General features: G+C 42.7%; 1 protein-coding gene and 1 non-coding gene across 2 annotated transcripts; both read left to right on the top strand.

Annotated features, from left to right (window-relative positions):
- Positions 1-5,752: 5,752 nt before the first annotated feature.
- On the top strand, positions 5,753-16,997 carry EIF4G2 (eukaryotic translation initiation factor 4 gamma 2). The gene is made up of 22 exons (XM_043970266.1): positions 5,753-5,885; positions 7,116-7,241; positions 7,693-7,761; positions 8,263-8,403; positions 8,906-9,008; positions 9,669-9,806; positions 9,912-9,978; positions 10,092-10,243; positions 10,545-10,655; positions 10,848-10,931; positions 11,017-11,115; positions 11,402-11,543; positions 11,639-11,799; positions 12,136-12,249; positions 12,781-12,906; positions 13,129-13,233; positions 13,328-13,543; positions 13,647-13,905; positions 14,271-14,475; positions 14,592-14,803; positions 15,059-15,180; positions 16,166-16,997. The coding sequence occupies exons 8-22, from the start codon at positions 10,160-10,162 to the stop codon at positions 16,229-16,231; spliced, it is 2,106 nt and encodes a 701-aa protein (XP_043826201.1). The 5' UTR covers positions 5,753-5,885; positions 7,116-7,241; positions 7,693-7,761; positions 8,263-8,403; positions 8,906-9,008; positions 9,669-9,806; positions 9,912-9,978; positions 10,092-10,159; the 3' UTR covers positions 16,232-16,997.
- LOC122733192 lies at positions 12,299-12,444 on the top strand. Its single transcript, XR_006353776.1, has one exon. It is a non-coding gene; the product is annotated as a small nucleolar RNA SNORD97 (small nucleolar RNA).
- Positions 16,998-24,436: the final 7,439 nt, after the last annotated feature.

A 24,436-nucleotide genomic window follows, 5' to 3' on the forward strand; every position in this document is an offset into this window, starting at 1 on the left:
GGCTCTAGATGAGTCAAGAATATAAGGAAGTAGCTATAAAAGTGAATGTGATCTTGGGCTGGATTAATACAAACATAGTGTCCAGAACAAGGAAGGTGGCAGTACTGCTGTTGTCTCTGCTGGTCAAGCCATACCTGGTATGTCTTGTTTGGGTCTCCTAAGCGCTCTGATAAATGGAAGAGGTGATCAGGACAGAATGGAGACTCAGAAGCAGGCTATATAAAGATTAATTGAAGCCACTGGGGATGTTTAATCCCGATGTAGGAAAGATTTAAGGAGGATGTATAATCATCTACCAGGGGGCAGCTAGGGGGCGCAGTGGATGGAGCACCGGCCCTAGAGTCAGGAGGACCTGAGTTCAAATCCAGCCTCAGACACTTGACATTTACTAGCTGTGTGACCCTGGCAAGTCACTTAACCCCAACTGCCTCACCAAAAAAAAATTTTTTTAAATATATATATATATATAAAAATATAAAATCATCTACCAGTATTTCATGGGGCTATCATGGAGAAAAGGGATAAGACATTCTGTTTGGCTCTAGAGGATAAAACTACAATTGCAATGTAGGGCAGGGAGACAAGGTTGTCTCATCCAGGCCCCTGGTGATAGAAACAGTTTCAAGGAGGTAATTTCAGCTCAACATAAGTGTAAAGGGAGGGAAGGGAGAGAAGCTACAAATCCCTGGAGACCACAGCTTCATGCCTTACGTGGTCCCCATCCATAAAACCTAAAAGGTGAGGAGAGGGAGGGGACAATGGAGACATCATCTCTTTCTGGGCCACCAGAGATACCAGGATGGAATGACAGAAGGCTCTCCTAGCTGGGGTCTGTCTTTAAGTCCACTCAGAAGTCGTCGGAGGTCCCTGCTAACAACATGACATCAAATGGAAAAGCATTTGACATCAAGTATTTTAAGTTAGGAAAAAACTAGGAGAATTTGAGGACCAGTGTTAAAACTAAAGGGAATGGAAAGAGGGTCTTGTTTGGGGGTGGGGAGATAAAAATGAGTTTTTTAGAGTATGTTGCATCTAAGATCATGGGAGGACATCCAGTAGATGTCCCACAAGCAACTGGAATGGTGGGTTGGGAGCCTAGGACTGGAAATAGAAGTGTGAACATCATCAGCCCAGAAGCAACCACTAAAGCCACAAGTGGATGTATTTACCAAAGGGGTGAATGCAGAGAACAGTAGCTCAAGAGAAGACCTAGAAAAGGAGTAGTTTAAGAGAGAAGGTAAATGTAGGGTCACAAGCCAAAATAGAGGGTTTCAAGTAAGAGGGAACAACCCAAAATGCCAATGATCCTGTAGAAGTCAAGAAGGACGAAGATAGGAGAAAAGACACTAGATATGGTTTTAAAAAAAAAGGGTGGGGGCACTGGCAATATGAGAGAATATTCTTAGCTGAGTGTGGAAACCAAATTACAGGGGTCTACAGTGCCTCGATGTTCCAGGCAACCCTAAGTTAGGGAGGGTGCCTATCTGTATCAGCGAAACACCCATGAAATAACAGGCATGATCCCCACCACTGTATCCCCCAAAAAAGACTGAGAAGCAGAGGTACAGAATGTGTGTACTACTATTTCATACCTCATCTAGCTACTGCGATAAATGTAATAATAATGGTAAGCCACAAAGGGCTAAGTAAATTCATCACAATTATTACTCTAAGGGTATAACGATTTTGGCAGCAGTGAAGGGTAGCTAGGAGAGCTGGTGAGTCAAGTCAGTCAGTCAGCTAGCACTCATTAAGCACCTACTATGTTCTGGGCATTGTGCCAAGCACTGGAGATACAGAGAAAGACAAAACACAAGTTAAGGGTTGTTGGGGGATTCTTTTGCTTTTAATGGGAAAGCATGACAACTAGATGGCCTACTGGATAGAGTCACTTGGGGTCAGAAAGACCTTAGGTTGGAGTCTCCCTTGAATATTTCCTTCGTAAGCAATGACAATCACTTACCTGCTGTCTGCCTCAGTTTCTTCATTTGTAAAATGATGATAGTGCCTTTCTCCCAGGGTTGTTACAAAGATAAAATGAGCTATTTGTAATGTGCAATATGAACCTTAAAGTGCTAAATGTATTGTATCATTAGCATTTATGTTAGAGACAAAATGGAAATAGACCATGAAGAGAGACACATTGAAGATAAAAGAGGAAGGGGAGTGAGATCTGCTATTTAGGGTACAAATGAAGAGGTTAGCTTAAGAGAAAAAAACTCTTCTGATACTAAAAGGGAAGCCAAAAGAATGGCACTAAAGATATAGAAGTACATATTAAAATTTATGCCAGATGACCTCCATTTTCTCTGTAAAGATCTCTTTTAGTGTTGGAGGAGGGGGAGAGTAGCCAGTTCATCTACTGAGACTGGAAAGGAAGAGGTGAACTTGTGGCTTAAGGACAGAAGGTCTATGCTCCAACATGTTATGTCTAGGAGCTTAGAAAAATGGAGGTAACACTGAAATAAATGGAAAACAAATGGAAGAGAAGCTATTTTTCTAGGGAGGACAGGTTGTAAACATTGAATGAAAGTAGAAAAATATTGGGTTTCAGGTAAGAAGTCAGGATAGAAAATGTAGACTTAGGAGTCTTAAGTCCCCTTAGGAGTCATTTTAACCCTCAGAATGCAAAACCCCCTCCAATATTATCTGCAAACTTAACAATATCATTGCAGTAGTATTGAGGGGTACACCATCTCCATCTTCATAGATGAAACCTAAAAACAAAGTTTAGAGCAAAATTATTAGCTTTTAATACCGCTCAGCTGTCCATTTGTTTTTCAGTCCTAGAGATGTGACATAGAATGAAGGTTCCAATACTTTGCAGTTTGGGGTAAAAATTGAAATTTGATTTTCAGTGAACTTAGTTTGACAGTAAAAGCTAACTACACAAGGTTACCAAGACTGCTTTGCTTGCTGTTCCCAAACTGGGCCAGCCTGACAAGTCTCTCCTCTACGGTTTTGCTCAAGCTGTTCTCCATGCTAAGAAAGGCACTCTCTCCTCACATCTGCTGTTCAGAATACATGGCTTCCTTTATTTCCTCCCTCACACTTTTCATTCCAGCCAAATTGACCTTTGGGCTCTTCTACCCATGTAATACTCCATTTCCGGTCTCCCTATCTTTGCATTGGGCTTCCTCAGTCCCCCATACCGGGACTGCATTCTCTCTTCAGAGGTCCTTGTTCTTCCTTCAATACCCAACTCAAGAACTACCTTATACAAAAACTTTCCCAACCCTCCTAATTGCTGGTGCCCACCTCCCTCCCAAACTACCTTGTGTTTAAGTACTTTGACTTTATTCTCATATTCTGCATACACTTGTCTCTGAGGTAGCCGAGTTCAAATCCAGCCTCAGAAGCTACCTGGTTGACCCTGGGCAAGTCACAACCTGTTTGCCTCAGTTTCCTCTACTGGAGATAGTACCTACCTCACAGGGACTTAATACTTATTTCCTTCCTTCCCTGTTAAAATATAAACTCCTTGGGGCAGCTAGGTGGTGAAGTGGATAGGAGTCAGGAGGACCTGAGTTCCAAATCCAGCCTCCAGACACTTAACACTAGCTGTGTGACCTTGGGCAAGTCACTTAACCCCAATTGCCTCACTAAAAGAAAAAAAAAAGCTCCTTGAGCAAAAAGGGTTCCATTCTTTGCTCCCAGCACAGTGCCTGACGCAAATTAGGTGATAAATAAATGCTTGCTGGTTGACCCAACTCAACCCATTTCCTAGGGAAGTCTTTCTTGATCTCCTAGATTAAAGCTTCTTAAACTGCGGGTCCTAACACATAACTGAATTCGGGAGTCCTGAAAAATTTCTCAGTAAAAAACGGTTGGGAGTGGAAAACGTTTAAGAAGCTCTGCCCTGGGTGTCAGAGCTCTCTCCTTCCTCTTTAACTGTATTTATCTATTCTTCCAGTAGAACGTAACTATTGAGACGCAGGAAGTATTTCTTTTCGTTCTCTTATCCAAAGGGGTGGCTTCAAACAAGAGTAGGTATTTGATAACAGCTTGTAGAGAGAATCAATTCATCCATTTTGGAATTTTTAACACAAAGGATTTTGGAAATTTACAGAATACATTTTTGTAACCCTGTTTGAAAATAATCCTGAGTTTTTGAGTCCTTTAATTTTTTTCAACTGGAACTCCAGGTTTCTGGACCTAGGTTAAGCAGGTGCTCTTTGGTCAAGGAATCCAATCTAGAGATGTTACCTTAAATGCAAACATCTGAAGTTGATTCATTGAGATTATCGAACTAGATTTTCCCAATTCAAGGTTATCTGTCAACCCAAAGTGGGAAAATAAACACCTTTACAAGGGAAATGCTTTGCATTTTAATCAAAATTTTCCTTTCCAGAAAACAAGTGGGGTTCCCCCTCGCCTTAAGAAATGACAAGTACGGGAACTGCTTTGGCTTCAGTGGTCAAGGTGAAGGTTCAAATGAGACCGATTGCACAGGAATAAGCGGGGGAGGGGGGGAGAAGGGGGGGGATTGAGGGGGCAGGAATGAGTCGCCTTAAGATCTTTTGTCCAGACCTGTAAATGCAGAGGGGGGAGCGAAATGGGACCACTCCCCTGCATTTCGGCTTCTATGATCAGCCCCCACGTCCTAGGAAAACCTCCGCCGGGGCAGCCTTCCGTTGGGTGGGTTAAAGTAGGGGTTGGACGGCTTTCAACACTCGGGAGCCGTTTTGACATGCCCAGGCCTTTGACAAACACTGGCCTTTCACTCCTTCCATGGCTGGATGGGTCACCAGGGATGTGGGGTGGAGGGGTAGGGGTCTTCTTTTTGGGGAGGGGAGGGGGTCTTGCTTCTGGCCACAGCATACCAAGAGCAGCCGGTCCTTTGGAAAGGTCGGGGATTGGGGGGGGGGGGTGTGCGGCCACCACCCCCTCGGTACTCCGGCCTCTCCATCCCGGGGGTCGGGGGTGGGGGTGAGGGGTGGCCGGTGCTGCTGGACCAGCCCGGCCCTCTGCAGGGATGGGGGGAGAGGGCATCCCCGCCCCGGGGGTCCTCCGCGCTCCCTCTCCCCGCTGGGGTTCACGAGCACGCGGCGGGGCCGGGAACCCAGCCTGCACCCGCCCTCCCGACCCACAAGCCCGGCCACTCGGGCCGCAGCCGGCGCTCCCGGGGCCGCGGGGCCGCTTGGAGATCGGCTACGCCTGCAGGCCGCAGACCCGGAGCAAAGGGGAGGCGACGACCTTTCTTCGGGACCCGCCAGGGAGGGTAGGGGGAGGCGGGGGGGGGTGGAAGGAGCCGCCGCCGCCGCGCCCCCTCCCGCCCCACGGAAAAGCGAGAGGTTGTGTAATCCGGGTGGGCCACAGGAACAATGAGGCGGTGGAGGAGGAGAAGGAAAGGCCGCCTCCATCGGCTTCTCCCCATTTACGCCAACCTCCCTGCCCCACTCCCCGCCGCCTCCGCCCGGGCCCGGCTCGCCAGCTCCCTTACGCCACTTACTTGACCTAAAAGGCTTAGTGAATAGGGCTTGGCGCACTGCGGCTGTGCTGCGCCTCAACCCAGCTTGGTGCCGTGGCCCCGCCCCGGGACCCTCCGCGGATTGGCGGTGCGCAACAGGCCGGTCGCTGATTGGGCGGAGGGCGGGCCGTTCGGGGCGGCTCCGGCGGGTTCGGCTGCCCCAGAGTGATAAGTTCGGCTGCAGACTAGCCGCCGCGCCAGCAGCGAGTTGGAGCTCTATGGAGGTGGCGGCGGGTACCGGGTGGTGGCTGCAGCAGCGACTCCCTTGAGCTGAGACCTTCACCCAGTCCCCGGCTCCTTCCCCCTTCCCTCCCCCTTTTTTGTTTTCCGTTCCCCTCCCCCTTCCCCCCCGTCCCCGACGACCGGATCCTGAGGAGGCAGCTGCGGCGGCGGCTGCTGAGGCCTCGGTTGAAGGTGAGGAAATGAGCGGAGCCGCGGCGGCCGCCGTTGGAGCGGCGCGCTCTAAGATGGCCGCCGTCCTCCGGCTCCTTCTCGAGCGGCACAAAATGGCGGCGGCAGGCGGAGGCGGCCATGGCGGCGGCCGGACCGGGCCGGGCCTCCCGCCGCGGGGACCCCCGCGCCGTCGAGCCCCCTCGGGCAGGCCCCGGGACCGGAGGCCCGGCGCAGCCCGGGCGGAGATGAGCTGCCGAGCGGCCGCCAGCCCGAGGCGCCGGCCGGGGGCGCGGAGGGAGGAGGGGAGCCGGAAGGGAGGGCAGCCCGAGGCCAGGCCGCGGCGTGCCGGCCACAGCGGCGGCGGCGGCCTCGTGTCGCCCTTTCGCATTGCGGCGGCGGCGGCGGCGGCGGCCGCCCCGGGCGGGGCCCGCCTGCAGGCGGGCGGGCGGCGGCGCCGGCTCCGGCCGAGCCCGGCTCCGGGGTCGGGCCGGGGGCCGGTTACCGGCTCGGCCGTTCGAAAGGCGCGTGCGCGCGGGGAGAGGCCGAGCTCGAGGCCCGGAGCAACACAGGAGCCCTTGGTGCCGGCCCCGGCGGGGAGGAGGTGCGGGCTCCCGGAGCGCCCCGAGCCCGCCGCCGGGAGAATTGGGGGAGGGGGTCGGGGAGGGGCCGCCTCCGTCGTCCCGCCGGGGCCGAGACCTTCCTGTCCCGAGAACAAAGAGCGGCCGGGCCGTGGGCGCTGCCTGGGGCCCGGGCCGGAGGGAGGGAAACAAAAGCCGGGCCCCAGGGACCCCTGGTCTTTTGTTCGAAGGGCCGGGCCTGGGGCCGCTCGGCCACCTCCCCTCCCCCCAGCCATTAATTAGACTAGCGGGGCGGGGGGAGACCCGGCGACCCGCCCCGGGGCTCCAGCCCGAGGGGGCTCCGCTCCCCCAGTGGGGCGGGCACGATTCCCGTGGGTGGCTGTTTTTAACGCTAGTTTGAGGACACTGGTCAGCTGGTCAAGCTCCAGCCTCTGAGAAACCAAGGTATCTCTGCGGCCTGGGGGGGGGGGGAAACAATGCGGACGCTCCTTCCTCCCCCCACCCCCACCGCAGGGTTTGGATGCACTGTGTTTAGTCCGAGGAGATCTGCATTGCAGCAGAGACCTGGGACCCGCCGCCCGGGCGGCCGGATAACCGTGGGGGGGGGGGGGGGCCCGCCCGCTGCTGAGGTCGCTAATCCTGGTTTATTTTCTCCTTTCACGGTTTTTCTAGGTTTTTCACTTCTCCCCCCTCCCCCCACCCCTCCCACCCCCATCCATTAATATTATTCTTTTGAAGACTCTTCGTTGTCAAGCCGCCAAAGTGGAGAGTGCGATTGCAGAAGGGGGTGCTTCTCGTTTCAGAGGGAGCCATGTGGTGACCCCAGAACAGCTTTTAAAGTGCGAGTCAAACTGGATGCTTAGGAGGGGGGTGAAGCCAACAGATGGATGGCAGAATCCACCTACTGGAGAGTTTGGTTAAAAGGTCTTCATTGAGCCTCCTTTAAACATACCGGGACAGCACAGCTCCTTGCTCAGTGGTTAACTAGGTGCTCTGTGATTACATGGAGAAAAACTGCTGCTGCACAAGCTTCAGAAGCAGGCAGCATTGGGTCTTTGTGCCCTAAGCTGGCTAAAGAGGGGTGCAGTCATCAAAGAATGCATGTGGGACGTCTCTAATTAGGATTTCCCAAAGTGATAGAGCATCGCTGGCCTTTAAAGTCCTGTCCTAAAGGTAGCACTCATGGAAAAATCGGAGGGCTCTCACCATGTGAAAAATTACTGTGGCTGAAAAGTTTTGTCTTTGTGAAAACAGTGCTTCTTCGGGCGGAGGAGGAAGTAGGGGTGCACCTCAGCACTATCCCAAGACTGCCGGCAACAGGTATCTGGTCTACATGGCAACATGCGCCTGAAAGGTCTCTGTGTTTCTAGTGCTGTAGCTACGCTTCCTTATCCTTCCGCACGTTTGTTCAGTCATCTAGTCTTGGGTATTAGAAACCGCAAAACAATGCTACAGGGCAGAATTTGCTTTAAACCTTTTTGATAATTAGTGTGCATTATATCAGATCCTTGTTTCTTTTCCTACCTTTTGTTTCTTGGGAAAGGATTCATCCTCAAAATTCCCATAGCATTTGTATTTTTTACTATTTGTTTGTCACTCTTCCTTAGATTCAAAGTCTTAAACATATGAGGGAGTGGTGATCTTATTTATGTTTAATATATATATACACACATTCATCTCTGTTAAAAGTCGGGGGGGGGGGGACTGAACTGGGATTTCCCCCCTTTGGGGATTTTGAGCTGGTGAATTTGGTATGTTTAGATATCTCTTTGTAGAAGCTATTCATAATCCTGGCTTTTATTTTTCTCCTCTCTTAATCAGCGAGTTCCTGGGGAAAACCCCAGGGCAAAACGCTCAGAAATGGATCCCTGCACGAAGCACTAGACGAGATGACAACTCCGCAGCAAACAACTCCGCAAACGAAAAAGAACGACATGACGCAATCTTCAGGAAAGTAAGAGGGTAAGGAAAGGACTTCTGTCTGTCAGCTACAATGGCTTTACAGGCCATATAAATTGTGTTCTGGAGCGACAACTTGTAACATACAGCGAAAGGAGATAGAGTCATAGTGTATTATGCTGACAAGCCAGTATATAAATTCCTGGTGATATAGAATATGGAGAGAGACTGTCTGAACTGTAGATCAGATTGACTAGATTCAGATACTCTGGCTTCTTCCTGAATTCTCAGTGGGCTTGTCTTTTCCTTTTGTTCATAACCTTCCCCAACCTCTGGGACTTTTCAGGCAGCAAGGACCCCCTTGTGTTTATGTACATGTACATACAAAGCTTAATTATAAAACCTCATTCATTGTTTGATCCAAAATCAGACAAAACAGTATTGTTAGGTAGGAATGTCTACTTACTGGCTCATAACATAAACTAAGGAATAGATACAAAAAATATTCTGGTATTTGGATTAGTGCCAAGAAGAAGCATTTAATGTCTGTTTTGTTTTTCTCCAGCATACTCAATAAGCTTACTCCTGAAAAGTTTGACAAGCTATGCCTTGAGCTCCTCAATGTGGGTGTAGAGTCTAAACTCATCTTAAAAGGGGTCATTCTGCTGGTAAGCTAAACTATGAATGGTAAAAACTTCTTCCCTTTTCTTTTATTCTTAAAACACCTGAATATAATTCAGTTCATGTTTTTAATTTGTAATGATACAACTACTCTAGAAGATACTACAATTAAATATTCTTTTAAATCGTGTGACTTGGAAAATGCTCCAAACCCTCAAGTAACTTAAACTCTTGGAGGAGAGGGCAGGGAGGCAGCAGGAGAGGGAATAGGACATTTATACAGATGAATACATCAGGAAGAGTAAAAGTGGAGCAAAGGAAGTGTTCTGGAGTTTTTGAAGAGGGAATGCATGAAGGAAAACTTCATGGAGTAGGTGACACCTGGATGTCAGGACACCTGAGCCTGGAAACTCACTTTGCTTTGGGTCCCTAAAGTTCTAAAAGTACATTGTATGTACATGATTAGAACTATGAACATCATTCCCCTGCCCCCAACTGTGTGAAGAAATAGACATCTTTTATAGCATCCAAGGCATCTGATTGCTTTTCTAGTCAAATAGAAAGTAAAAACACTTGGTGTGAATGTAATACAAATGGAAGATAGCATTTGCAGTGATCAGCAGGATTCTTAAGGGGTGGCTTTTTAAATTTTCTTTTTAAACCTCCAAACAAATAATGTCTTTAAAGGAGTAAACTTCTATTTCTAGATTGTGGACAAAGCCCTTGAAGAGCCAAAGTATAGCTCACTGTACGCTCAACTATGTCTGCGACTGGCAGAAGATGCACCAAACTTTGATGGCCCGGCAGCTGAGGGTCAGCCAGGACAGAAGCAAAGCACAGTAAGGGTTTGTTCATTTTTCTTTCTTTATTGCTTGCCAAATATTTGCATATTTATATTTGCTACTCGTTTGTTTTTAGAATATTTCATTGGTATCTCTTCTTTTCAATAGACATTCAGACGCCTCCTAATTTCCAAACTACAAGATGAATTTGAAAACCGAACCAGAAATGTTGATAGTAAGATCTTGTCATTTTTTTCTCTTCCCTGACTTCTGCCCCCTTCAACTTCCTATTACTTTCTTTTTGTTAATTAAGCTTAAGCACTAAAACTTGGTCTCGTTACTTTCTAGTCTATGACAAACGTGACAACCCCCTCCTTCCTGAGGAGGAGGAACAGAGAGCCATTGCTAAGATCAAGATGTTGGGGAACATCAAATTCATTGGAGAACTTGGCAAGCTTGATCTTATTCATGAATCTATCCTTCATAAGTGCATCAAAACAGTAAGTTATTCAGGGGCTTTGTGTTTTTTTACCTTTGAAAACTTTAATGATGTAGCCTTAAAGATATGGGAGAACTGTTGGAGTATTTTGTATTGCTTATACAGGTAGGATAGTCAAATATTTGGGGGGGGATAACGATTAAGCTTAGCTTTTCTAAAAACCCATCTGCCCACTAGCTGTTGTTGGAAGCTGGAAATGCCTTAGCTGATTGTTTTCACAGTATATGGAGCTGGTATTGTGTTAATGGTGTGCCTACAAAGATTTAATCAGTTTTTTGTTTGTTTGTTTTGACACATAACAGCTTTTGGAAAAGAAGAAGAGAGTACAACTCAAAGATATGGGAGAGGATTTGGAGTGCCTCTGTCAGATAATGAGGACAGTGGGGCCTAGGTTAGACCATGAAAGAGCCAAGGTATTGTCATTCATTGTCTATCATCCTATTATCCCCTATATCAAACATGTGATTGGTTGTGCTGATATAGGCCCACTCCAATATATTCAATCAAAAGCTTTGGCTATAATCTCTAGGACGCCTTAGTAAATGTGTAGATTACATGATGATTTACCTTAATTTGTGAGCCAATTAACTATTTTTCTCTTTCAGTCCTTAATGGATCAGTATTTTGCCCGAATGTGTTCCTTAATGCTAAGTAAGGAATTGCCAGCAAGGATTCGTTTCCTGCTGCAGGTAAGACTTTGTCCATAAATGATTCCATTACTCTGATTATCATTCTTGCCAATAAAATGTAAAGCAATTTTTTTTTTAATCAAAGGATACTGTGGAGTTGCGAGAACACAATTGGGTTCCTCGCAAAGCTTTTCTTGACAATGGACCAAAGACGATCAATCAAATCCGTCAAGATGCAGTAAAAGTAAGGGATGGGTTTTTTTGTAATGTTTGAGATGGTGGGGACTTAAATTCTGAACATCTCCATAAATGTGTGGGATTTCATGGCTTGTGTTAAGTTTAGTGCATTGAAACTCATTTTGCGTTTTCTTGTTTCTTTACTAGGAATGAGTAGATTAGAATAATATAGATAGTAACTGACTAAAGAAGTTCATGATCATGCTGGCTTTTTAAAACTACTTTGGACTTCTATGTAATTGAATAAATATTTGTAAGTCAGCAGGTCAAAATCTTTTGTTGTTGTTTTGAAGGATCTAGGAGTTTTTATTCCTGCTCCTATGGCTCAAGGGATGAGAAGTGACTTTTTCCTGGAGGGACCGTTTATGCCACCCAGGATGAAACTTGACAGGGACCCACTTGGAGGACTTGCTGATATGTTTGGACAAATGCCAGGTAACTGAATAAAAGAAAAGTCAGTTGGACAGTAGAAAGGTTTTTAGAAATATAATCCTTATTATTTTTAGAAATCTATAATCCTTATTTTTTAGGAAGCGGAATTGGTACTGGTCCAGGAGTTATCCAGGATAGATTTTCACCCACCATGGGACGTCATCGATCAAATCAACTCTTCAATGGCCATGGGGGTCATATCATGCCTCCTACACAATCCCAGTTTGGAGAGATGGGAGGCAAGTTTATGAAAAGCCAGGTAAGAAAGCATTTTAGAGTGTTACATTTTTTTTATGAGCAAACAACTGAAAACTTAATTTCTAATAAAAGTTGGGAAAATGCCAAAACCTCTAAACTAGTAAAACCCTAATCTTCTCTTCACTTAGATTTTGCCAGTTAGTGGACCTGGAAACAGCTGGCTTCATTAAGTACCTGTTAGGCTAGATGGTACATTTTTTATGCTCCTGTCTCATCATTCACTTTCTTTGGGCATATCCAGCTAGGCTTTCTTCATGACTTGACTGGACTCTCTGATTCTTTATTACCATTATTTGTGGACTCCTTTATCTAGACTTTTTCTTTCTTTCTGAAATAGGGGCTAAGCCAGCTCTACCATAACCAGAGTCAGGGACTCTTATCCCAGCTGCAAGGACAGTCGAAGGATATGCCACCTCGGTTTTCTAAGAAAGGACAGCTTAATGCAGATGAGGTACTTTGCCTGTGTTACTCATTACCATAGTTTGTGGATTCAAAATATATTGCCCAATGATTATAGAAAGACGCGTTATTATGAGGACTTAATGCTGGAATTCTTTACCTCTTCTTTTCTATACTTTCCTTTTTCTCCTCTTCTATCTTTGGATGTCCAGCGTCCTGTGAACAAGATTATGAGATATGAGGGCAACTCTACCTTTTTTTTTGTTAAAATACTAGAGGAAGGGAAATATTAGACGTGGTATATATCGTTCCCTGAAAATAAGCTGTCTTTTCTTTTAATTTAGACCTAGTTGAGCTGATGGGATAATGTATTAGAGTTGTGACCCTAGGAAAAGAATACATAATAGGTTTATTACAAATGTCAATCCCACCTTTAAGTTTACCTGTTAGTCAACTTAAATACTTAAGTAAAAGGTCTTGACCCTAGACTCCTGTAACTGATTTTCGGGGAGGAATAGGAGAAATTTAAAGATTCTTCTTAAAGTCTAATGATGTTGTAAGAGTGATTTGTATGTCGTTACAGATTAGTCTGAGGCCTGCTCAATCTTTCCTAATGAATAAAAATCAAGTGCCAAAGCTTCAGCCCCAGATAACTATGATTCCTCCCAGTGCACAACCACCACGCACTCAAACGCCACCTCTGGGACAGGTAAAGAACATCCTAAGCATTCCTGTCTGACATTAGGGCCTCCCTCTCTCTGCTCCTCTTCCATATTTCCTGTTGTGTTACTTCTGTCAGAGAGTAAATGCCATTCCTTTTAGTGGTGAAGATTAGGAAGACTGACTGCTCAACAGGACTTGTAGGGACTATGTAAAAGATCATCATGTACAACATGACATAAAGAAAAATGTGTTTCATTGCTATTTTTAGACTCCTCAGCTTGGCCTCAAAACTAATCCACCACTTATTCAAGAGAAGCCTGCCAAGATCAGTAAAAAGCCTCCACCATCAAAAGAAGAACTGCTCAAACTAACTGTAAGTTGTCCTTAAAATAGTCCTGAAAAACTTCCTTATTTTATGGTGCACATCTAGGAAAGGCACTCACATATTGGCTGTTTCTCCCTTGCAGGAAGCTGTGGTGACAGAGTATCTGAATAGTGGGAATGCAAATGATGCTGTCAATGGTGTACGGGAAATGAGGGCCCCCAAACACTTTCTTCCAGAGATGTTAAGCAAAGTAATCATCCAATCACTAGACAGGACTGATGAAGACAAAGAAAAAGCCAGCGCTTTGATCAGCTTACTTAAACAGGAAGGAATAGCCACTAGTGACAACTTCATGCAGGTATGGGAGCATTGCTTTGTCCCATTGAAATAGCCTAATTGCCACCAGTCTCAAACTACTGAACTCTGAAGCTCATGGTAGTTTTGGGTTTTTTTCTCCCCAGGCTTTCCTGAATGTATTGGATCAGTGCCCAAAACTTGAGGTAGACATCCCTTTGGTGAAATCCTATTTAGCGCAGTTTGCAGCCCGGGCCATCATTTCAGAGTTGGTGAGCATTTCAGAGCTAGCTCAACCACTGGAAAGCGGCACCCACTTCCCTCTCTTCTTACTTTGCCTTCAACAATTAGCTAAGTTGCAAGATCGTGAATGGTTAACAGAACTTTTCCAGCAAAGCAAAGTCAATATGCAGAAAATGCTTCCAGGTAAGACATTGCTGGTTTTGTGCTTGTATTAACAGTTGATTCTTTTTACAAGGATACTTGGAGAAGGTAGTTGCATTTTATCAACTCACCAATGTAGCACAGTAGGAGAGCTGGCCTTGAGCTGGGAAGACCTATGTTCTGGCTCTGCCTCTGATGCCTACCTGTTGACCCTGAGCCCATCCTGAACTCCCTCTGTTAGTGCTCTGGGCAATTTTCTAAGACAGTTGCAGAGGCAGAGAAGCAGCCTGGGCCATACTGACTGTATCAGTGAAATAGCATCTCTTTGAGTAATATTTCTGTTCATTTAGTTAAACCTTATTTGATTTTCAAAATTTATCTTTTTATTTCATCTTTTTTACTTGCAGAAATCGATCAGAATAAGGATCGAATGTTGGAGATTTTGGAGGGAAAGGGACTTAGTTTCTTGTTCCCACTTCTCAAATTGGAGAAGGAACTGTTGAAGCAAATAAAGTTGGATCCATCCCCTCAAACCATATATAAATGGATTAAAGACAACATTTCTCCCAAACTTCATGTAGACAAGGGATTTGTGAACATTTTAATGACTAGGTAAGGTGTTGTAAATTGTGTCTTTAAACTCAGCTGAGAGAACTATGAAGGCATTTGATCATAGAAATGTTTTTAATCTCTTAAAACTCACTAAAACCTTTTTCTGTTTTATCCAGCTTCTTGCAGTATATCTCTAGTGAAGTAAGCCCACCCAGTGAGGAAACAGATTCTTCCTCTGCTCCTTCCAAAGAGCAGTTGGAGCAGGAAAAACAGCTGCTTCTCTCTTTCAAGCCAGTAATGCAGAAGTTTCTTCATGATCACGTCGACCTACAAGTTAGTGCCCTGTATGCTCTTCAGGTGCACTGCTACAATAACAACTTTCCAAAAGGTAAAAGTATTTCACTTAATAGAGGCCTGTGAGCCTTTAGTTTGTGGAGCATGTTAGGGTTTTAATACCATAAATATTGGTTTATTATATAGTTCAAAGCTTTTTAAACTGGGTAGCAAGCCTACTTGGGACCATAGAAATGAGAGTGCACAAAAATTTCTCAGGCAAAAAGGAGTCTTAAATGGGAAAAGTTTAAGAAATCCTGGTTTAGTTCTTTACACACTACTTGATGGTGGCTTTTGATTTTCCTTGTAGGCATGTTACTGCGCTTCTTTGTTCATTTCTATGATATGGAAATAATTGAAGAGGAAGCTTTCCTGGCATGGAAAGAGGATATAACCCAAGAGTTTCCAGGGAAGGGCAAGGCTTTATTCCAGGTAAATTCTCACTGATAGTGTTGTCTAAATTTATATGTGTGTGGGATTTTTTTAAAATTCTGTTAAATGGTTTTTGTATGTCATATTATTTATCTATGACTGTTAAAAATCATAGAAATAAGCTTTTCAGAGGGCAGCTAGGTGGTGCAGTGGATAAAGCACTGGCCTTGGATTCAGGAGGACCTGAGTTCAAATCAGGCCTCAGACACTTGACACTAGCTGTGTGACCCTGGGGGAGTTGCTTAACCCTCATTGCCCCACAAAAAAAATTAATAAGCTTTTTGAGTAAAGGCATCTACAGGTTGAAAAAGATAGAGAATTTCTCCCTGAAGGCTAAATTTTTTTTTGGTTTGGTTTGGTTTGGTTTTTTTGCGGGGCAATGAGGGTTAAGTGACTTGCCCAGAGTCACACAGCTAGTGTCAAGTGTAAATTTGTTTTAGTACATTGTGCCTGTTCGTTGATTTACTAGCAAGTGACATAATAGGAAACAGAATTAGGATTGGGGAACTAAAAGTGGCGCCTTAATTAAAATTTACATTAGTGGAGAAATTAAAGCTTGAAATGCAAGCGGATTGACTTAAGTCCCACAGTAAATTACAGTTTAGGGATTCCAGCCTGTTTTTGACTTAGTTTATATACTTTAATATGGTCATGAACAGGCCCAAAGAAAAATTCTTTCATCTTCTTACCCCCAGAGCAACAGGTTTCTTTAATATGCTTACATTTGGGGTGATTTTTTTTCTTTTCTTTTTTGGTGAGGCAATTGGGGTTAAGTGACTTGCCGAAGGTCACACAGCTAGTAAGTGTTAAGTGTCTGGGGTCGGATTTGAACTTGGGTCGTCCTGAATCTAAGGCTGGTGCTCTATCCACTGCGCCACCTAGCTGGGGGTGACTTAATTTTAAAATGGCCTAGGGTTTAGGGAAACCTGATCTCTAATCCCAGGTGTTCCTTGCTTGTCTAAAAGCTGTTCATCTTAATTTACAGGTCAACCAATGGCTCACCTGGCTGGAAACTGCTGAAGAAGAAGAATCGGAGGAAGAAGCTGACTAAAGACCAGCCAAAGCCTTAAAATTGTGCAAACATACTGTTGCTAGGATGTAACTGCGTTTGACCTCACCACTGCGAAAATGCATTCCGCTGTCATGTTTTCACAACATCTAAGGCAGAAGCGTGTCAATAGGATGCTCTTCTGCCTAAGGTCTTTTGTAGTGTAACGTCTTAATCATAGTCTACCATCAAATATCTTAGAGTATCCTTAATGTTTAGATAGTGTATTAGCAGCATGCAATAATTACATCCTGAGTTCTCAAGCAGAGGCAGTCTGTTGCAAGGACCTTCTTGGCTGCCAGTTATCATAGGCTGTTTTAAGTTAGAAAACTGAATAGCAACACTGAATACTGTAGAGATGCACTTTGCTCAGTGTAATACTTGAGTTGTTGCAATATTTGATTATCCATTTGGTTGTTACAGAGGATTCTTAACTGTAATCGATGGTTGTTGCCGTAATAGTATATTGCCTGTATTTCTACCTCTAGTAATGGGCTTTATGTACTAGATTTTAATATCCTTGAGCCTGGGCAAGTGCATAAGTCTTTTTAAAAGAAACATGGTTTACTTGCACAAAACTGATCAGTTTTGAGAGATCGTTAATGCCCTTGAAGAGAAATGGTTTTTGTGGGTGTGAAACAAAAAAATGGTGAGAATTTGAATTGGTCCCTTATTATAGTATTGAAATTAAGTCTACTTAATTTATCAAGTCATGTTCATGCCCTGATTTTATATACTTGTATCTATCAATAAACATTGTGATACTTGAGGGGGATGTGTATGTGTATATTTTGAATTCCTCTTAAACATTCTGGGAAAATTGTAATATGTCTCAATATGAAAATCTTCAAGTATTTTGGAGAATGATTTTGAGCTCCTGAATCTTCAGATGCTGTGGGTGCTAGTGTATTTTCCATTTCATCATCCTACTTTCCTAATAGCCACTCTTCTGCCTCCATAGTTTCATTGAAGCACAGGTATATCAATATTCCTAAGAAACCTTGCTGTTTTAAGAGCTTCCTCTTTCCCAAGGCAAGGTAGGTTGATTTCCAACTTTGGAAATCCATAACACATTGCTATTTGTACTTTCAAGATTGAATTACTTTTCTCTTAATTGTAATAATGTGGTTCATCAGGCAGAGAATGGAGTGATGGAATATATCACAGGATCAAAAGTTTGAGTAGTGTGACGATGATTTGTCTCCCAAACATTTGCAGGGCAAGCACACTAATGTTGCACTGATGATGTGATTTGGTTATCAAACGATCAGCCTGTCACTGATCTACTGGTATAGCCTTCAAAAAACAAAAGGGTCACCTCATTATCAGTTGCACATAGATCTTGAACAAAGTTTGATCCCCCATTTAATTTGACACAGCCTTGGATTAGGAGTTCCAGGGATTAGTTGTGTGACTTTTATTTTCCAACTGAGGTAATGGGAAGAGTAAAAGCACTTGATGAAATTGTGAGAGTGACTTGGAGCTTTGGATTTAGACTTGACCCTTCACTTTTTTTTTTCCTTGGTTTTCCCACCCCAGCACTTCAGTGTTTTAAAGAGATAAAAGGGCAAGGGAGACACCTGACCGGTGTTGGAAATATGACAAGGAGGGACCATAGAAAGAAATGACAAAGAAATAGATGCTGAAAAGGAAACGGCTTTTCTCTTAGGCAGTGATGTGGGTCCACAGGTGCTGTCAGATAAGAGATGCAGTGAAAGAAGAATGATGTAACATTCTTTGAGCTGACAAGAATTTAAGACACCGGATTGACTGCTACCCAATTCTAGCTATTCAAGTGGTTGCAAAGGAAAATTTTAACAGGGCAGGTTTTGTATTTTTTATGGAGGGGGCAGAGAAGGGAGAAAGGAACAGTGGGAATACATAACATGTAAAACAGGAATGCAAAGGAAATGTGTTGAAAAAGTTCTCTTTTTAAGTACATGGATCCTAGATTAAGAATCCCTAATCAGGGGCAGCTAGGTGGCACTGTAGATAAAGCACCAGCCCTGGATTCAGGAGAACCTGAGTTCAAATCCGGCCTCAGACACTTGACACTAGCTGTATGAACCTGGACAAGTCACTTAACCCCCATTGTCCCGCCCCCCCCCAAAAAAATATCCCTAATCCTGAAAGTTGACAAAAAAGTATTTACTGGAGGTAAATTTGGTTAAGATGTTGGTGAATGGGCATTTGGATTTCAGGATCCCCTGTTTTGTATGATGGGTTCCTGGCTAGGGTTGGAAAGGCTAGTAGAATGTGGGTTTGGAACCTTAAAATGAAGGAAATTGCCTATGCATGTCCTCTGAGCTACAGGTAGTGTGAATTACTTGAGACAAATCTTAAAACTAGGTCCTTAGACAGCAATCATACAATTTGGCTTTGAATTTTTATAAGTTCTTTACAAATTGTTTAATTCATCATTACATTATACTTAACACATTGGGTTTAGGGTGTACTTGATGAACTTGATAATAGGCTGTAGATTTGGGAGTTTAAAATGAGAGTTCCCAGGCAGCCAAAGCATGTTTATTTCCATCTCTTGGATCTGCATGATACAAGGCCATGTTTTAGTATTTCAGCTCTACTTAGGAATTTCTTTAATTCTGGAGCAATTCAGTTCTCAGACTAACAGCATGACATCAAGTTCATCATGTCCCCAATAAAGACTTCTAGGATAAGGGTTTCTCATCTTTCCATCAATCTTGCAGTTTTGATGTATGCATGAGGTAACACCTTGGAAGGAAACTGAGCTGACCAAATAATATGGCCTTTTCCCCCTACCAAATCAAGTGCTTAGTTTTAAAATTTTTTTAAAATTACCCAAATGCTTAACACATTTCACTGTCCTTCCTACTTCAGGAAGCCTTTACCACACTTGTAGGAGACAAATTACACCCGTTCCAGCAGCCAGCTCCCTCTGAAGGTCTTTAGGAAGAATTATGATGTTTTGCAACAATAGTCTCTTGGCGTCTTAATTTTCACATTTGCAACTGAGACTTTTTCATTATAGACTTGAGTCATCTTAAACACACCGATAGCCATTATAGTCATTGAAGTGTGCTCCTTAGGAAGTACAACCTTTACACTTTTCCTTGGAGTAATATCTGTTCCTTAAAAACAAAAGAGCAATGAAAGAGAGTGTGTGTGTGTGTGTGTGTGTGTGTGTGTGTGCGCGCGCGCGTGTGTACACACGTGGCAGGAAATCCACTAAGTTGAACGAAAAGGGAAAATTTGTTGACTGGTGGCCACTGAGTCATGATCAGACATTCATAGCTATCATAAAGTGAAGTCTTACCAAAATTATCATTTGGCCCACATAATTTGTGTACCACTGTAGCTATCAGAGTAATTACAAAGAGCAGTAGTCCTGAAGCTCACAACACAATTCAAGGAAGGAACTAGTATTCATAAAAACCCCATTACTTCAAGTGTCAATCTAGAAGTGCATCACTGAGTCTTGGAATGAGATCCATGAGTAGAATATATGTTACTCTTCTTTCCCTTCCCACCCACCCCATACTTGACTAACACTAAATGAACCCAGAGAAGAATGAGTCCTAAACTAGGAGGAACCTAGATCTTCAACAAATGCACCACTATAAATAGCCTCTCTGCTTTCTCACTTAGCTCAGGAATCCTCGGACCCCACGTCCAGAGACACTGAGACAAGCTGGGGTCACAGGTAACCCTGGGAGGCTCTGGGTAGATCTACTGAGCATGGGTGACCTAAACCCAGCAGTGCCCAAAGCACTGACAAGGCTGAAAGATCCCAGTTCAAGAAGAAGCCCCTGAAATTTCTAGTCAGAATACTGCACAAGGACCCAAGCCCAGCTGAAGGAGAAAGACTAGGCAAAAACCCACCTCAATTATTCTCTTACTAGCAAGATCCCAGCAGAGAAGAAGGTTTTCAGGGAAAGGGGTTGACTAAACAAGGATTGGAAAAGATCACAGACAGTAAAAATGGACAACGTTGATTATATGAAATATAAAAGGTTTTGCACAAGCAAATCTAATGTATTTAAAATGAGGAGGGGGGGGCGGCTAGGTGGCGCAATGGATAAAGCACCGGCCCTGGATTCAGGAGTACCTGAGTTCAAATCTGGCCTCAGACACTTACTAGCTGTGTGACCCTGGGCAAGTCACTTAACCCCCATTGCCCCGCAAAAAAAACCAAAAAACAAAAAAATAAATAAAAATAAATAAATAAAATGAGGAGGGAAACAGATGGTTGGGGGTGGGGACTGTTGTATATTTTTCTGATAAAGGTCTTATTTACAAGCTATGTAATGAAGTGATTCAAATTTAGGAGATTGAGAGCTATTCCCCATTAGATGGTTAAAGTATATGAACAGGAAGTTTTCAAAGGAAGAAATCTAAGCTTATCAACTGCCATATTAAAAAAAATGCTCCAAATCAATAATTCAGAAAAATACGAATTAGAGCAATTTTTAGGTTCTACCTCATACCCCTCAGACTGCAAAGATGACAAAAGAGGAAAATGACAGCTGTTGGAGGCTTCAACAATTAGACTCTTGCACTATTGGAGCTATGAGTGGATTCACCTGTTCTAGAGAGTAATTTGGAGCTACGGCCCCAAAGTTACTAAACTGTCCATAGACCTTTTGACCCAGTTGTATACCACTTATATAACAGACCACTCACTGCTGGCATGTATGGGGTATTCAGGAGAACTAATGTGTTTTCTAAAATAATTGCTAATGCTATATCAATTTTGGGTAAGCATCTATTCATATTATATACCAGTAAAGGATTGACCATGTGTCCCCCTAATTTCTCATGTTCTCAGGCCACATGGTAGAGGAAGCGGGAGAAAGCTTCAGCATTCCAGGTAAGGGTGAGCTGGAGAAAACCCCCAGAAAGACCTACAAACCAGAGAACCAAGAGCACGTGCCAAGAGAGCTCATGGCCTCTTCCAAGAGTTTTTTATCCTCTTTTGATAGAGGCAGGTCATTCTACATTGATCAAAGTTTAACATCATTCAATTCCATTGGTTGACAGGACTTGAGGGTGATCTGTATTAAAATGAGCTCTACAGATGACATCAGGGAGAAGAATGGAAAAGACCCTAGCCCTTCAGGGCAAAGGCAAAGTCCATATCTAGGTGTGGTTTGATCCCATCAGTGCTTCACGGAGTTAGACAAAAGTAATCTATCTCCATTTCTTTTGTGCCCTTGAGTTTGTCCCCAAAAAAGGTTTGCTGAAGTTTCTCAAGAACTGGACTTTCCAGAGAGGGGTGTCCGGGGGTGGAGAAAGGATTGAGAAACTGATCTCTGGGTCCCCCCAAGAAATCCATTATTAATAATTATTTTCTTACACTAATACCTCTAGTGTGAGTTTGTCAAGCTCTTTCAAGGGGGGCTTATCTACCTTTGGTATTTAACTCCCCCCTGTGGCTCCAAGAAACTGTGGCAGGCATAGTGGTCACACCCCAGTGAAGTGTCTCTGGAGATGGGCTAAACCAGTTTGTGGGTAACCCAACCCATCAGTGAGTTAGGGAGATATCTACCACTAGCATGTGAAGACTTCCCCCCAGAAGAATGTGCACATGAGAACAATTTTTTCCAAGGCGATGAAAGAGCTTAGAGCTTGGTCAGGCATCAGAAACAACCAGATCATCCATTGCATCATGAACCATTGCCAGTCATCTTCACTTAGATCTTGTCACTGCACTTCAATGACTCTGGAAGAGAGAATGAGGCTGATTTAACTCCAATTCACACACAAGTCAAGATGTCACACCATGATGTCATTGGTCCTCTTCAAAAATGAAGGACAAACAGTCATGATCTCAGACAAATCAGAAATAGACCTAAATAAAAGAGATAATCAGGGAAACTGTATTTTGCTTAAAGGTATCATAGACAATGAAGCAATATCAATGGTAAACATATGCACCAAATAGCATAGCATCCGAATTCATAAAGGAAAAGTTAAATGAATTACAGGAGGAAATAGAAAACTATGCCATTCTTCAAGAACCTCAATTTGTTCCTCTCAGAACTAGATATGTCTAATAATAAAATAAATAGGGGTCAGCTAGGTGGTGCAGTGGATAAAGCACTAGACCTGGATTCAGGAGGACCTGAGTTCAAATCCACTTACTAGCTGTTTGACCCTGGGCAAGTCACTTAACCCTCATTGCCCTGCAAAAGAAAGAAAGTAAGGAAAGAAAGAAAAGAAATAGGAAAGAAGTTAAGGAGAATAATAGAATTTGAGAAAACTTAGAAAACTGAATGGAATAGAAAAAACATGTTTTTCTCAACCGTACATGGTACCTTCACAAAAACTGACAGTGTATTAGTACATTAAAAACCTCATAAACAAATGCAGAAAAGGAGAAATATCAAATGCACCATTTTCAGACCATAATGCAATAAAAATTATATTCAATAAAAAGCCTCAGAAGAATTAAAATTAATTTAATTTACATTTCAAAAAATTAATAAAATGAAATAATCTAATCCTAAGGAATGAATAACAAATAAATAATAGAAACAATTATTTCATTAAAGATAATGTCAACAATGAGACAACATACCAAAATTTGTGGAATTCAGCCCAAAAAGTACTTAGGGGGGAAATTTATCACTAAACCCTTACATCGATAAAAGAGAGAAAGAGCAGATCAATAAATCAGGCATGCAACCAATAAATAAACAGTGAATGAATGAAACAAATTTAAAATCTCTAACCATCAAAATAGAAATTCTGAAAAACCAAAGGAGAGATTAATAAAATTGAAAGTGGAAAAATCCATTGAGACCAATATGGTAATATTTTACATAATTGCATATAATAACATATCTGATTGCTTACTGCCTCAAGGAGAGGAGAGGGGAAGGGGTGAAGGAGAGATAGAATTTGGAACTCTACATTTTAAATAAAAATGTTTATTATTAAAAATAAATAAGTGAACAAACAAATGAAAACAGGCCATTTTTTAGAAAAACCCATTGAACTAATAATACTAGGAGCTGGTTTTATGAAAAAATAAAATAGATAAACCATTGGTTAATTTAATTGTTAAAAAAGAAAGAAGAGGAGACAACTAGGTGGCGTAGTTGGATAAAACACCAACCCTGGATTCGGGAGGTCCTGAGTTCAATTCTAACCTCAGACATTTGACACTAGCTGTGTGACCTTGGGCAAGTCACTTAACCCTCAGTGCCCCACAAAAAACAAACAAAAACAAAAAAAAGAAAGAAAAGAAAGAAGAAAACCAAAGTGTCAGCATCGAGAATGGAAAGGGTGAAAGCACAACCAGAAAGATGAAATTAAAGTAATTATTAGGAATTATTTTGCCCAATTTTAGGCCAATAAAACTGACAATCTAAATAAAATTGGTGAATATTTACAAAAATATTAATTGCCCAAGTTAATAGAAGAGGAAATAGAATTCTTAAATAACCTTATCTTAGAACAAGAAATAGAATAAGTCACGAGTTCCCTAAGAAAAATCTCCAGAATCTGATAGATTTACAAGTGAATTCTACCAAGCATTTGAAGAACAATCAATTCCAATGTTATATAAATTATTTGAAAAAAATAAGTAAAGAAGGGATCTTACCAAATTCCTTCTATGACACAAATATGGTTTTGATACCTAACCTGGGAAGAATAAAAACAGAAAAAAAAAAACCCAAGTATAGACTAAATTCCCCAATGAATATTGATGCAAAAAATTCAAATAAAATACTAGGAAGGATACTACAACAATACATCACAAAGATCATATTTATGACAATGGCAAGAAAAAATGAAGGAATGAGAATAGAAAACAAAGAATAAGAAACAAAAATATCATTCTGTAGAAAATATGATGGTATGTCTAAAGAATTGAATAGAATCAACTAAATAAACTAGTCAAAACAACTAACAACTTTAGCAAACTTGTAGGATATAAAATAAATCTACATAAATCATCAGTATTTTGTATATATTAACAAACCCCTGTAGAAAGCAATAGAAAGAAAAATTCCATTTAAAATAATTGCAGGGGCCAGCTAGGTGGCGCAGTGGATAAAGCGCTGGCCCTGGATTCAGGAGGACCTGAGTTCAAATCTATCTTCGGACACTTGACACTAGCTATGTGACCCTGGGCAAGTCACATAACCTTCATTGCCCTGGAAAAAGAAAAGAAATAAAATTAAATAAAATAACTGCAGACAATATAAAATACTTGGTAGT

Source organism: Dromiciops gliroides, chromosome 6, assembly GCF_019393635.1.
Source record: "Dromiciops gliroides isolate mDroGli1 chromosome 6, mDroGli1.pri, whole genome shotgun sequence".
In the NCBI taxonomy this organism is placed as follows: domain Eukaryota; kingdom Metazoa; phylum Chordata; class Mammalia; order Microbiotheria; family Microbiotheriidae; genus Dromiciops; species Dromiciops gliroides.

What these genes read in the sequence shown, in the direction of transcription:
- EIF4G2 (XM_043970266.1), top strand. Translation starts at nt 10,160, where the DNA reads ATGTTGGGGAACATCAAATTCATTGGAGAACTTGGCAAGCTTGATCTT. An exon ending in TAGACCATGAAAGAGCCAAG is followed by an intron (nt 10,656 to 10,847) that starts GTATTGTCATTC and finishes TTTCTCTTTCAG; the next exon opens with TCCTTAATGGATCAGTATTT. An exon ending in AGGGCAAGGCTTTATTCCAG is followed by an intron (nt 15,181 to 16,165) that starts GTAAATTCTCAC and finishes CTTAATTTACAG; the next exon opens with GTCAACCAATGGCTCACCTG.